Here is a 12,262-nt window from a genome sequence, read left to right as displayed (position 1 = left end):
AAAGTTATCACTAATATACCATGTTTATAATATGCCATGTTTAGGATGAAGTCAGATTCTATTCTCCAAGAAATTCCAAATGTAATTAATCTGCCTCATGGAGACCACATGATCAACAATGGCCAGTACATTCTTCCAATCAATTTAGAAGATGAAAAGCAGGAAAATAAAAGGAATCTGAGCTGTACTGATATGATGCAAAGCAATTTTATGAAAAAATGTGGAACTGATACAGTTGATCTACAAAGAAATGAAACTCCACCTGTTCCTCCACCAAGAAGCACATCTCGAAATTTTCCCAGCTCATATTCTGAACAAGCACATGAAAGTTTGAAGGAAAGTTTAGACCACAACAGCTGGATGGACCATGAGGGTCAAGGTGAAAGGAATGGCAGTCCTCATTTCCTTTTGAGGCATGATGGAATGTCTACACTGTGTCTAAATGAAGGGAAGACTTTGAAAGATGGTGTTATGTTTTCTTCTTTGGCACCAGAAGACAAAATAGATAACAAGCCTCCATGTAATGAAAATATTGGACTGGGTATATGGTCATGCGACACAGTGATAGGTGCAAAAAACAGCCCCTCTACCTTGTGGTTTCAGAAAACCTGCTCTACTCCTAATAAGTCAAAATATGAAAAGAGAATACTAGATCACCCTGCTAAATCTCATCCTGACCTTCATCTAAGCAATGACTATAGCTCCTTGGTGACACAGAGCAGTGGCCCACTTAGAAGTTTCAGTTGTGGCTTTGATAGGACTACTAGGAATGAAAAGCTGGCAGCAAAGACTGATGAATTTAATAGAACCGTATTTAGAACAGATAGAAACTGTCATGCAATACAGCAAAATCCAAGCAATTCAGAATCATCTCAAGATCTTAAGCCCTGTGGTACCTTAATTACAGGTAACATATCAGGAAATGACAATGTGTCTGACATTCTGAAAACCAGTGCCCACATGACTGTACCTAGGGAAAATGTGCCTGATAATACCACCAAAAAATCCACAACAGGCCTAGTCAGACAAATGCAGGAACATATCAATCCTAGCAATTATAGGGGTATGTTCCACGAGCATGACTGGAAACCAAGTAATTTATCTGGCCGACCAAGATCAGCTGATCCTAGGTCAAATTATGGTGTTGTGGAAAAGCTGCTGAAAACCTATGAGATGTCAACGGAATCTGCATTGCAAAATTCTAAATGCTTCCAAGATAATTGGACCAAATGTAATTCTGATGTTGGTGGTGAGGCCACATTGAGTCACCATTTGGGAATGCTCCAAATAGAACAAGAACTTCAGCGAAAGACATCTATGTGTGGGGTACAGCAAGTGAAGCAAGGAATAGATTGGAAAAAGATAACAGAGGTGAGAAAGCAATTAATACATTTTGGTAGAACTGCATTCATATTTAATCATGAGTCAGAGTTCAATCCATTGCCTGTTCATCTAAATAGAATGTAGGCACATGTTTTGTCATCTTCTCAACTTCTTAACCCTTAATTTGTGAATAAATATAAACCTTAGTATTGTAACTCAACGTGAACTTGTTATAGTTTTTAAGACTAGGAGTAACACATTATAACTTTTAGAATTCTGAAATGGGATAACATTGATATAATAAATGGGCTTAAGAATCTCAAGAAGATCAAATGTTTGTTGTAAGTTACTTGAAAAAGTATTCTGAATATATGTGTTTTGATTTATAGAATTTTATTCTTTTAAAGTGTTTATGTTTTTAAAAGTATATGGGAAATATATTTGTAAAATAATTTGTACTTTCAGTTATTAGCGATGACTGGTTCAGTCATTCCCAGCATTTAATTCATGTTTTTTCTCATGGGATTAGTCACATGAATGAGAATATGGGTAAAACACATCATTTAAAATAGTACATTATAAAGTTCCCTTACTTGTAGAGCTAACAGGTAGTACATGGAAATAAAAAAAGTATAGCTTAAATTTTTTAAGGTCATTTCTATTTGTATAAATTTTTAGCATTGGAATTATAAAAAAAAATGGTATTTGAATAAAGTTATCCTTTTTATTTATTCCAGTCTACTTTCAAGAGTATAATCCTTAGAAGTAGTTCTTCTTCCCCTGATCCTCTAGAAAAATAAAATTCCAAAGAAGGAAAAAGAAAATGCAGGTTACTGTCATAGAAATTGAGGCCATCCTCATGGGCTATCTCAGATGAAAGAGCAAAAGCTTTGTTAAGAAGGTCAAAAGAACCAAAGGTATCAAATGTGTCATGGAAAGTTTAACATTTTTTTTCATTACAAGGGTCTAAGATTGTTTTTCTTCTGTTAAAATAAAAAGAAAAGAAGGAAGCAATGAAAAAAAGGGAAGGGAAGGAAAAGATTTTCACTCATCACATGATGCCTAGTATCGATACTCTTCATTAGCAATCACAAATTTTTTGAGAGCCAATAACCATGGTTCTTGATGGGAAAAAAAAAGATAGCTAAGATAAATCATTTGTTTTGTGCATTTTTCACCAATGACCTCTAAAAGTATCAATAACTTGACAAAAAAGAAACAAGATTTCTTTTATAAATTATCTTTTTGTTTTTAAATAACACCGAAACATAATATCCCACTAAGAAATGTCTGTAGTTCCATCATATCAAAGTTATCTAACGTGAACTTCTGAGTACTGAACTTACAGTTAGTTCTAAAAAGCGATCCATTGTATTAAAATTTGTCAGTGTGGAGAGATCTACAAGATTATTAAATGCTACATTCCATATTAAAAGTGAATTTCTCTGATTAAAACATTGACAACCACCAATATTAGACAAATATCTTTTTTAGTTTTTGATGCTTTTTCTTACTTGTAAATATACTAATACATTAATCTCATTGTTGTGATCCATAAAATATTAAGCCCATTTTTGGTGCTGGTAGAGTGAGGTGCATGTCTTTTTTTGTGTCTTAGGAATCCGTGGCCGTGAAATCCTCACAGGAAAAAGGATTTTCCCGACCTGCTAGACCAGCAAATCGCCGTCTCCCATCCAGATGGGCATCCAGATCTCCATCGGCACCCCCTGCCCTGCGGAGAACTGCCCACAACTATGCTTTTCCTCTGAGATCTGAAGCATCGATGGTCTGAGTCTCTGGCCTGGATTGTTAGATTGCAAAAGTCCCATTTGCCAAACAGAGCATTCTGAGTGTTTGCAGCCACTCGTGTCTCTTATGTATTCTTTTGACATTACTGGGACAAACAATTTAAATCTTAACTTTCCATCAGTCTTCAGTGTTTTTAATCTATGAAATAATTATCTTCCTATATGTTGATTTCTTAGATCAGAATTTTTTAATGCCATCCTCATCAATTTGCCAATATGATTTAAGTAGAAACAATGTACTATATTGTATATTCTAACTTGCAAGCTGCAGAAAGCAAGGTTATGTGCATGGCCATGTGTTTGTAGGTGCACGTGTTGAAATAGGCAGTACCTTAGTATCTATTTAGATAAGAAAATTTATGTGCTAGTGTTGACTTTGAAATTATAACATGATACCTATATATTCTTTGTGTTTATTTAAAATTTTTGAAAATATACAGTACTATTTATATTTTGTATACCTTTTCATAGGTATCCACTTAAGGCATTTGAGGTATGTATATTCATTAACCAGTTCCTTGGACCCAGCTACATTGAAAAATAAGAATTATACACATATCTAACATTGGTAGATTTCTATATACAACTCGTAGTTTCTTAACACATATAAGGATAATACCATCAATCTCCTGTTTTACTCTTTTAAATTAAAAAAAAAAAGTCAGTTTTAACAGATCAGCCTTCTAAAGCAAACAAAATGTTCACAAAAGCTTTTCTATATGATTTGGTAGTCTATTGTGGCTTTAACTGTATATTTGAGCCTCAGAGCCAGTTATCATGAGTCTCCCTTATAAACAACATAACTTAAAAAATGAATTTATTTTGTGACATTCAGTAACAAGCATTCTTTATATGACATATAACAAGAAATTAATTTATGTTGAATTCTACCTTTTTTGTTAAAATTGTAGTAAGCTTTAGTTCTGCTATTTTATTTAGAGTCATACATATTTAGAGGTAAGTAATTTACCTTTTCATTTTTCTAACCTTTTTTCTAATTTTAGAAAAAAGACTAATTTACTTTTTTATGAACAAGTAAGATCAGGAATGGTATTTCATTGAAAGCTGAATTGTATATTTCTTACAATGTGCTACATAAAAAAGCCTTAAACTAAACTTTGGCAGCCATGATTGGCATAAGGGACAGAAATATGTATTTTGGCACAATTTCCATTCAGTGAACACATCAAATCTAAATTGAGAATGACAGAAACATGAATGTTGAGGGGACTGGAATTCTGCATGGAAGATCTTAGAAGTAACTTTGTTCTCCATTGTCTCTCTATAAAACCAACTATGTTATTAGATAGTAAGTCTGTTTAAGCTTTTCTTTTATTACCAAAAAGGTTAAGAAATTCTTAAGATAAAAGTATTCAAAGAACCTTCTCTTTATGATATATTCTAACAATTTAGAGAAAGTTGCTTCATAATACACCATGACATGAGGTAAAGTAAGTCATTTCCAAATTCCGGTCTGCCCTATAAAGCTCCAGGCTGTTGTTGCATGGTGATGGACAGAGTCATACTTTCCAATAAGGACAGTTTCCAAGAGTTGAACTGAATTAAACTTCTAGAATGTGAGGTTGGAACAGGATGGTAAGTAAGGGCTATAGATCTACTCTTTTAATTCTTGTTTCTTTCAAGAATATCTCTTTCCATAAGAAGCCTACCAGAGAAAGTAACCTAGATACCAAGTGATGTTACTCACATGATATGCATTTCACCCGGAAGGGATCAAACACTGGGGAGGTGGTAGCCTGTGGTATAAAATGATGCACCTGTTAGGAAGATGTTGCTGTGTAACACTGGAGGGCCTATTCAAGAACTGTGAGGCATACCTGGCCCTCTCCATCACTGTATCCCAGGGAGTCTGTAATGGATCTGTGGTTTTGAACTTTAACTACAATTTTGAATGTTGAGGATCTCTTTCTCAAAATTAGATTACTGATCTCACCCCATAATTACTAAAGCAGAATTTCCAGGGGTGAGGAGTAGGAATCTGGAGTCTTTAATAAAACAAAACAAAACAAACAATAAAAGCAAAGTATTTGATGATTTGGGAGAGGTGGAAGCAGTGACATTGATACCGAGATGGGCAGGAGGGTAGGCGTGTTACTTCCCTGGGACTTATCTTTGTTATCTGTACATTAAAAGGGTTAAATGTCAACCTTCACAATTTTTAGCCACATTTTCTATTACCAGTTGATTTTAACATTGGGACACATTTTAACATCTTCTTATGTTCACTAAAATCATAGAATATTAGAGCTGAAAAAAACTTGGCATCTAATCTAACTTCTTGATTGTGAAGATGAAAAATCTAAATCAAAGATTATTTGAATGTTCTGTTTTCTCTTTTAGAGTATTTTATAAATTTTTTATGGAAAAACCTATCAGGTAAATGGAAATTACCCTTGAAAAATATTTTTGGATGCGTTGTGATTTTTATTCAATAGTTTTCTACTTCAGATGGGCATTTTCTTTCCAATACCATACCCTTCATAATGCTGTCTCTGCTGAATTTAAAGGATTTGTAAATATTTCATTAGAAACACTAGTATTAATTGAAGTTTTCCATAGCAGATTTTTTTGGGGGGCGGCGGCGTCTTATATTATTTCAGTGAGGATTACTGATATTATGGGTTATGTCAGAAAGGAATAAGAATGAGGCAGAGAGGAATGCTTGGGTTTCTGTGTGTGTGTGTGTGTGTGTGTGTGTGTACGCACACGTGTGTGCTCACACAACTTTTGCATGAGTCCTCTATATTGCCTTATGTCAAATTCAAATATGAAAATATAAATAATGTTTGCATAATTTACTTTATCAAAAATTATAACTTTCATTTGTTTTTACATAGATAATGAAGATGACCAGATATTATCATGCACAAAACATGAATTACTTCTTCATAGAGGAATTAGCTAGACTCCGTGTCATCCTGAGAAAACATCTGGACCTAAAAAAGACAACTGGCTTCCCTACTAAGATTTTAAAAATTATTTTAGGCACATTTGCTGACTAAAACCACCCCTCGATATTTAAATCTTCAGTAATTGGAAACTATCAAATAAAATAGGTGTGGAAACACCTGCTATGGCATCTGTATACATAGAGAAAGTTTTGATTTTCCTTCTCTACAGTGATTACCAGTAAAGCTGAGAGTTTTACGAAGTCTAAACCCAAATATGTACACAGTTAAACTTAGCTTTTTTTAAAATATATATGTATATTTCAATCTTTGCAAGAATTTTTGTGTTACAATGAACTCAGTACAGGATTCTCTGAGTTAATGACATCTGGAATGAAGTCGTTAATTTTGAGTGAAAGCCAGAGGACCATTTTCAATATTTTAGAAAGAAAACTATATGTAGGAGTAAAAAGGGGCCAATAATTTCTTTTTAAGATTGTTAAGATTCCGAAGACAAATCACTGGAAATAAAGATTCTTCCTAGGAAATCCCAGGCAAAGAGAGAGAAGCTGAGACCAAGCATGTCACCTTGTTAAAAAGGAAGCTGGTGGTAGATTAGCCCAGGGAGCCAAAGCTAAATGAATTTAGACATTTCCAACTCAGCAAAAGCAAGCACTAGGCTTTCCTAGGCAAATGGAGGAACTTGGAAAAGCACAATATCTCAGACTCCAGGGTGGGCTGTGCTCAGGAGTAAGGCGGGTGGTTATCATCCTCAAAGAGAGTCTTCATAAAGCAGCTGAGACCAGACACTGGGGTCAGGACCAGAGTAGGAAGCCTTCAAGGAAGGAAACTGGCAAAAGCAAGATACTAGATCTCAAAACCCCATCCTGATAACCAGCATGTAGGAAAGTTACGAGATACAGATAGAGTAAGGGAGGGAAATTTCCTTTGGATATAGGAATGCGAGATCTTCCCCAGCACCCCAGATCTTTATTAAAGTTGGGAGCCAACAAGACTTGGATGGCAAGTGAAGGACCCGTTGGTAGTCAACTAGGAGAAGGCTGAAATAAGCAGAGGGTCAGTGTAGCTTGAACTCTCATCTGGGATATTTTTAGGAAACAATTGATAGGAGGTCATCAGACCTCACTTTGAGGATTTAAAAGGATAAAGATGATGAACTGCAGATTGATACTCACTCTTAAATGTCCGTTTGTTGTCATTTTCTTATAACTATTACCAGGATCTAAAATTTTATGTAATCAGATAAATAAAATAAGTCATCTATATCTTCATATAATAGACCATAAGAGTAAAATGAGATACCCCAGAAATGGAAAGTAATGTTTTTCTTCAATAAAAGTAAATAATAGGCACGTGACCAAATAGTAAGACCATTTTTAGGAGAACCTAGAGAATCAGACAAAATTGTATATATGAAATGGGTGAGCAAAGAGGGTGAGCAAACTGTATGTGACAATGGAATATAGTGTCAAAGAAGAAGAAATGTAAGGTGATTATAGCAAAAGAAGGTGAAGCATAACTGTTCTGAGCTCTGAGTGAAAAGGAAATGGGATGCATGGTGCAGAGGAAAAGGTACCCTAACCGCAAAAATATCCAGTTTTGATCCACTGCTGTCCAGTGGAAAAGATCAGTGTCTGAGAACAGTGTCTGGCCACCAGACTTCCATTCAAGGGAGCATGAAGTTCCCCAGACTGATCTGTGTCACACAGATATCCCTCCAGATTACCCGATTTCATCAGCTCACTTTTTCCACACTCACTCAAGGAGTCTTCTGATTCTCAAAGTAACTACCTAGGTATTTAGAGAAGTAAGAAAACGTCTAGACCACTGTTTCTTGAATCTTTCCAGGAAATTCTCTAATAGAAAGAGAGAGAAAAAAAAGCTACTTAAAGGTCTCTGATGGCATCTAAAATTCTTCAAATTTGGGGGGTTTTAACTTAAAATTTTTTGTATTTCTTAAATAGGGATTTTTGTCTTTTTTTGTTCATCGATTATGCCAAGCAGAGAGTAAGCTAAATAATTATTTGTTGAATAAATTAACAAAACTTTAAAATATTTTAATCACATGCTATCAAAATAAAAACAAAACAAGCTTTCCTAGCTACGTCTTTATTTAATCACACCTGAACTGAATTTTATTTTATAAAATTGAGCCAACCTGAATTTACCTTGTATAATAATTTCTTTTCAGTGTCACTATATTTTGAGAATGTAAATCCACTTTAAAATGTGCATGCGAATTGAAATAGTTTTTCTTTTCTTTTTTTTTTTTAACTTTTGCAAACTTTATAAGCATAATCCACAAGGCAAGATGACTAGAACACAACCAAAGAAATAATAAATGGAATGTTTGAGACAACTACTGGAAGAATTTTTAAGTATCTTTTAGTTTAAAAATCAAATGATTCCTGTCATATGAAATATTGTAAGGCTGCCTCTTTTATTAAGGGAAAAATAGTTGAAGGGTCTTTTTGAAGGGAAAAAAAAAGTGTGGGCTAACTTTTATTACACATGCTTGAATTAAAGTTTTTAACATGTTACTGTCAATAAAGTAAACTCTATACAATTCTCACTTTAATTCTGCTATAATTTTATCATAGTGAAAGCTTTCCCAATTTCACTTTCATAAAGCATTCACTCTTAAAATGTTTTTGCTGATAAGCTAACTTTGTGAACTACTGTTTATCATTAGACAAAGCGATGATTAATCATTGAAGCCCATGTTTTAGCCATTGTTATACATTTTTAATTCTCCATTTAAAAAATTTCACTAAATTAAAAATCTTTTCTTCATTTTTCTCCACCTAAGCCAGCACATACATAGGTCAAGGAGCAAGTTTTCAAACTCATGGTTTTGATTTGCATGTCTCTGATGATTAGTGATGTTGAGAATCTTTTCATTGCTGTTGAGTTGTGCAAGTTCTTCATATACATTGTATGTTAACCCCTAATTAGATATATGATTTGCAAATATTTTCTCCCAGCCTTTTTTTTTATGGTTTTCTATGTGGTGTAGAAGCTTTTAGTTTGATGTAGTCCTGCTTATTTAACTTTGCTTCTGTTGCTTTTTTTTTTTTTTTTTTTGGTGTCAAATCCAAAAAATCATTGCCAAGATCAATGTCAAGAAAACAGTTCATTTTTAATGTTATCCACAAGAACAATGATGGTTTATACAATTATTCTTAGGCTTCTCTCCATTGAAAGATATAAAGAATTAGACCACTGGCAATTCTAAAAAATTTTAGCTCATATTTAAAATAGGCCTCTAAGTACATCCTATGATTTTTAGATGGAAGCCAAAATGGTGAGTAGTAAAGAGATTGGTCTATGATCTTTTTCACCACCAATTTTAACTGGTAAAACTTTCTCAGACAACTGATTTATGAATGTACTAAAAATTTTAAATCATCTTTCTATTTTCTTCTAATATCTAGCTTATGATCCCAACTCCCTGTATGAAATCAAATAATGTGTTTCCTATTGGAAATATTCTTTAAATTATTACACTTTACATGTATACATTTTAAAAATGGTAACATCACACTCACAATACAGATCATTTGGTACTTATTTCCTATTGACTGAAAATAGAACTAAAAGGAAACCAGCACTTGTAAACAAAATACATAATAGGAGTATTTAGAAATTCTTAAACTCCATTTTAAAACCAATGACCTTTGGTTGAGTATAATCTAAAGTTTAAAAACAAAGTGCTGATTTCTGCTGTAACAAAATAATTTCTTTAGAGACTGGATGTGTGGGTTTCTGAAGACTTTTCAACTTTACTTCTCTACCAGCCTGTGCCATGAGCAACCTTGGAACATTCTGTTCTTTTCCTATTAGTACGTCCAGGTCAATTTATTGGAACTGCAATAGTAACACTACTTTACTCTCAAAGCACAGAAATAACAAATTTTTCTATCAGCAATTGAATATAAAATGTAATTCTTTCTGGGCTTACATAAAAGCAACAAAATATTCAGCAATGAAGAAAATTAGATTTTTCTTATTTTCATTCATTTGGCATATACCAAACACATTTTTTTAACCCTTTTTATTTGAAATAATAGTAGACTCATGGGAAATTGGAAAATAGAACAGAGCCTCATAAGCCTTTTACCTAGCGTCTTCTGATAATGACATCTTAAATAGCTACAAGTGCTAAATCAACACCAATAAATTGATGGTACATCAGCGTTTTAAAACCTGCATTCATTTGTGTATGTGTGTGTGTGTGGTTCTGTGTACTTTTCCCCACTTGAAAATTTGTATAACCACCACCACACTCAAAATACAGACTTGTTCTCACAAGATATGATCTGTATTGGTGAAAGTTCCACGGGGGCTTGAAAAGAGTGTATATTCTGCTTTTGTTGTATGGACTGTTCTTTAAATTTCTATTAGATCTAATTGATTGTGTGGTTCAGTTCTATATTCTTGTTGTTTTTCTGTCTAGTAATTCTTTCAGTTGTTGAGAGAGTAGTGTTAAAATCCTCAACTATAACTTTGGAATTCTGTTTCTCGTTTTAATTTAATCAGCTTTTGCTTCATGTATTCTGAAGCTCAGTTTTTTGGCCCATATACTTTAGCATTCGATGCCTCCCCGGTGGATTGACTCTTTTGGCGATCTCCCTTTTTGCCTGGCAGTTTTATTTTCTCTGACTTCTACTTCATATCTTATTAATATAATCATTTCTGCTTTTTTTAAAATTAATGTTTACATATCTTTTTTCATTTGTTTACTTTCAACCTACCTAAACAGTTGTATTTGAAGTGAAGTTTTTGTCGACAACATATAGTTGGGTCATTTATTGTCTTTCTAAATACAATCAAGTAAAATTTACATTGAAGAGCTGTGTTGGGTTATAATATGGCACACCATTGCATTTTCATTTCAAAAGTATGAATGTGCATCCTCATTCTTTTGTGAAACCATATATCTTCCAAAAAGAGCATAATTTTTTAGGTGTCTATTATAGTATCAAAGGCAGATATTCTGTTTGTAGTGAAGGATTTCTAATGGTCTCTGATCAGTACTTTATCAGTTCGGGTCCAGTAAGGAAAACAGAAAAGACAGAAGGAATTTAAATACATAAGAGGAAATTGATAACAAAGGTACTGGAATATCTGGAAGAACAAAATGGTGATGGGGGCTAGAGGAGCTAGAAGGAAGAAGAGGTAACACCTAGGGATTAGGCATTGCTGATGTTCTTGGCTGGGGAGCACACACTTGATGCTATACTGTTGGAAGTTCTCTCAGAGCTGATTCTGGAATACTAAGTAAGGACCATTCCATACAGAAAAAATGCTGCTTCCATTTGTGCTGCAGAGCCAAAAATCAACTCACCTCACTACCACTGCAACAACTATAAGTAATTGTCAATGAGTAGGTATTAGATGACAGAAGATTCTCTCTTCCTTTATTATTCTGATCTTCTGCCATTATCAAAGGATCCTAGGAAGTGTAATCTGTGGTCTCATAACCCTGGCCACACACACTACAGGATATAAAGGCAAGTGGGAAAATGTAAAATGCTTTTGTAGAAGATAGTTCTGATGGGCAATTTATAGCTTATTGAAATATTTCAGAGCAAAATAAAATTATCTCCCAATCTGCAATGAGATTATTTACTTACAGCTCTCAGTAAAATGAACAAAAAGAACGTATAAACTTAACTTGGCAGGAATTTCAAACTGCTAGAGAAGCGAATAAACAGGTTTGGTTGTCCCCCACTCCACCACTAAATTAAACTCAAGTTATTAACTTGTTCATGTGACAGAAAAAAGCAAAGAATAAGTCAATACAAAGGTATTCAATCTACACCCCCCAACACACACAAAAGAAAAAACAAGATCAATAAACCATTGCAGAATATTTTTTAAACTTGTCCTAAGCAAGCACTTCCATCCCAGGTCACCCTAAATTAATTTACAAAACAAGAAAATAGATTTATTTACCTAATATTTCTTCTCTAATTGTAATGAATACTCTAAAATGTTCATGGCTTGTTGGACAAAGCCTCTATAATTATTTAAATCTCAAGCCCATTTCAAGATACATATTAGGGGCAAAATCTAACTGAAATCTTGACAAAAATATTTCTTAACAGTTCTACTTTCTGAAATTTTATAAAAAGCAAAGAGAAAGAAGGATGGCTTTCAGGAGGCTGAAATGAAGTGATTAGATCATCTGAGTTCGGA

At 33.8% G+C, this 12,262-nt stretch overlaps 2 protein-coding genes and 1 long non-coding RNA gene across 6 annotated transcripts in view; 2 read left to right on the top strand and 1 right to left on the bottom strand.

Annotated features, from left to right (window-relative positions):
- The window catches only part of SOGA3 (SOGA family member 3), a 58,736-nt gene extending 57,852 nt beyond the window's left edge, over positions 1 to 884 (top strand). For both annotated transcript variants that reach the window (XM_016157129.2, XM_016157130.2), the window contains one exon: positions 45 to 884. The gene's annotated coding sequence lies outside the window, so the exon portion shown is untranslated. The remainder of the gene's footprint in view (positions 1 to 44) is intronic.
- KIAA0408 (KIAA0408 ortholog) overlaps positions 1 to 5,846 on the top strand; it is a 30,271-nt gene extending 24,425 nt beyond the window's left edge. For 2 of the 3 annotated variants that reach the window (XM_016157132.2, XM_016157131.2), the window contains exons 6-7: positions 45 to 1,371; positions 2,942 to 3,532. In XM_016157132.2, coding sequence (XP_016012618.2) covers positions 45 to 1,371; positions 2,942 to 3,115 — 1,501 coding nt within the window. In that variant the 3' untranslated portion in view covers positions 3,116 to 3,532. Of the gene's footprint in view, positions 1 to 44; positions 1,372 to 2,941 lie in introns of all 3 variants that reach the window. The other variant, XM_036221546.1, reaches the window with a different exon arrangement.
- LOC118602968 overlaps positions 1 to 12,262 on the bottom strand; it is an 83,949-nt gene that overhangs the window by 47,433 nt on the left and 24,254 nt on the right. The gene's annotated exons all lie outside the window — the stretch shown is intronic.

Source organism: Rousettus aegyptiacus, unplaced genomic scaffold (assembly GCF_014176215.1).
Source record: "Rousettus aegyptiacus isolate mRouAeg1 unplaced genomic scaffold, mRouAeg1.p scaffold_m13_p_1, whole genome shotgun sequence".
Classification (NCBI taxonomy): domain Eukaryota; kingdom Metazoa; phylum Chordata; class Mammalia; order Chiroptera; family Pteropodidae; genus Rousettus; species Rousettus aegyptiacus.
This window is presented reverse-complemented; position numbering and strand designations above follow the sequence as displayed.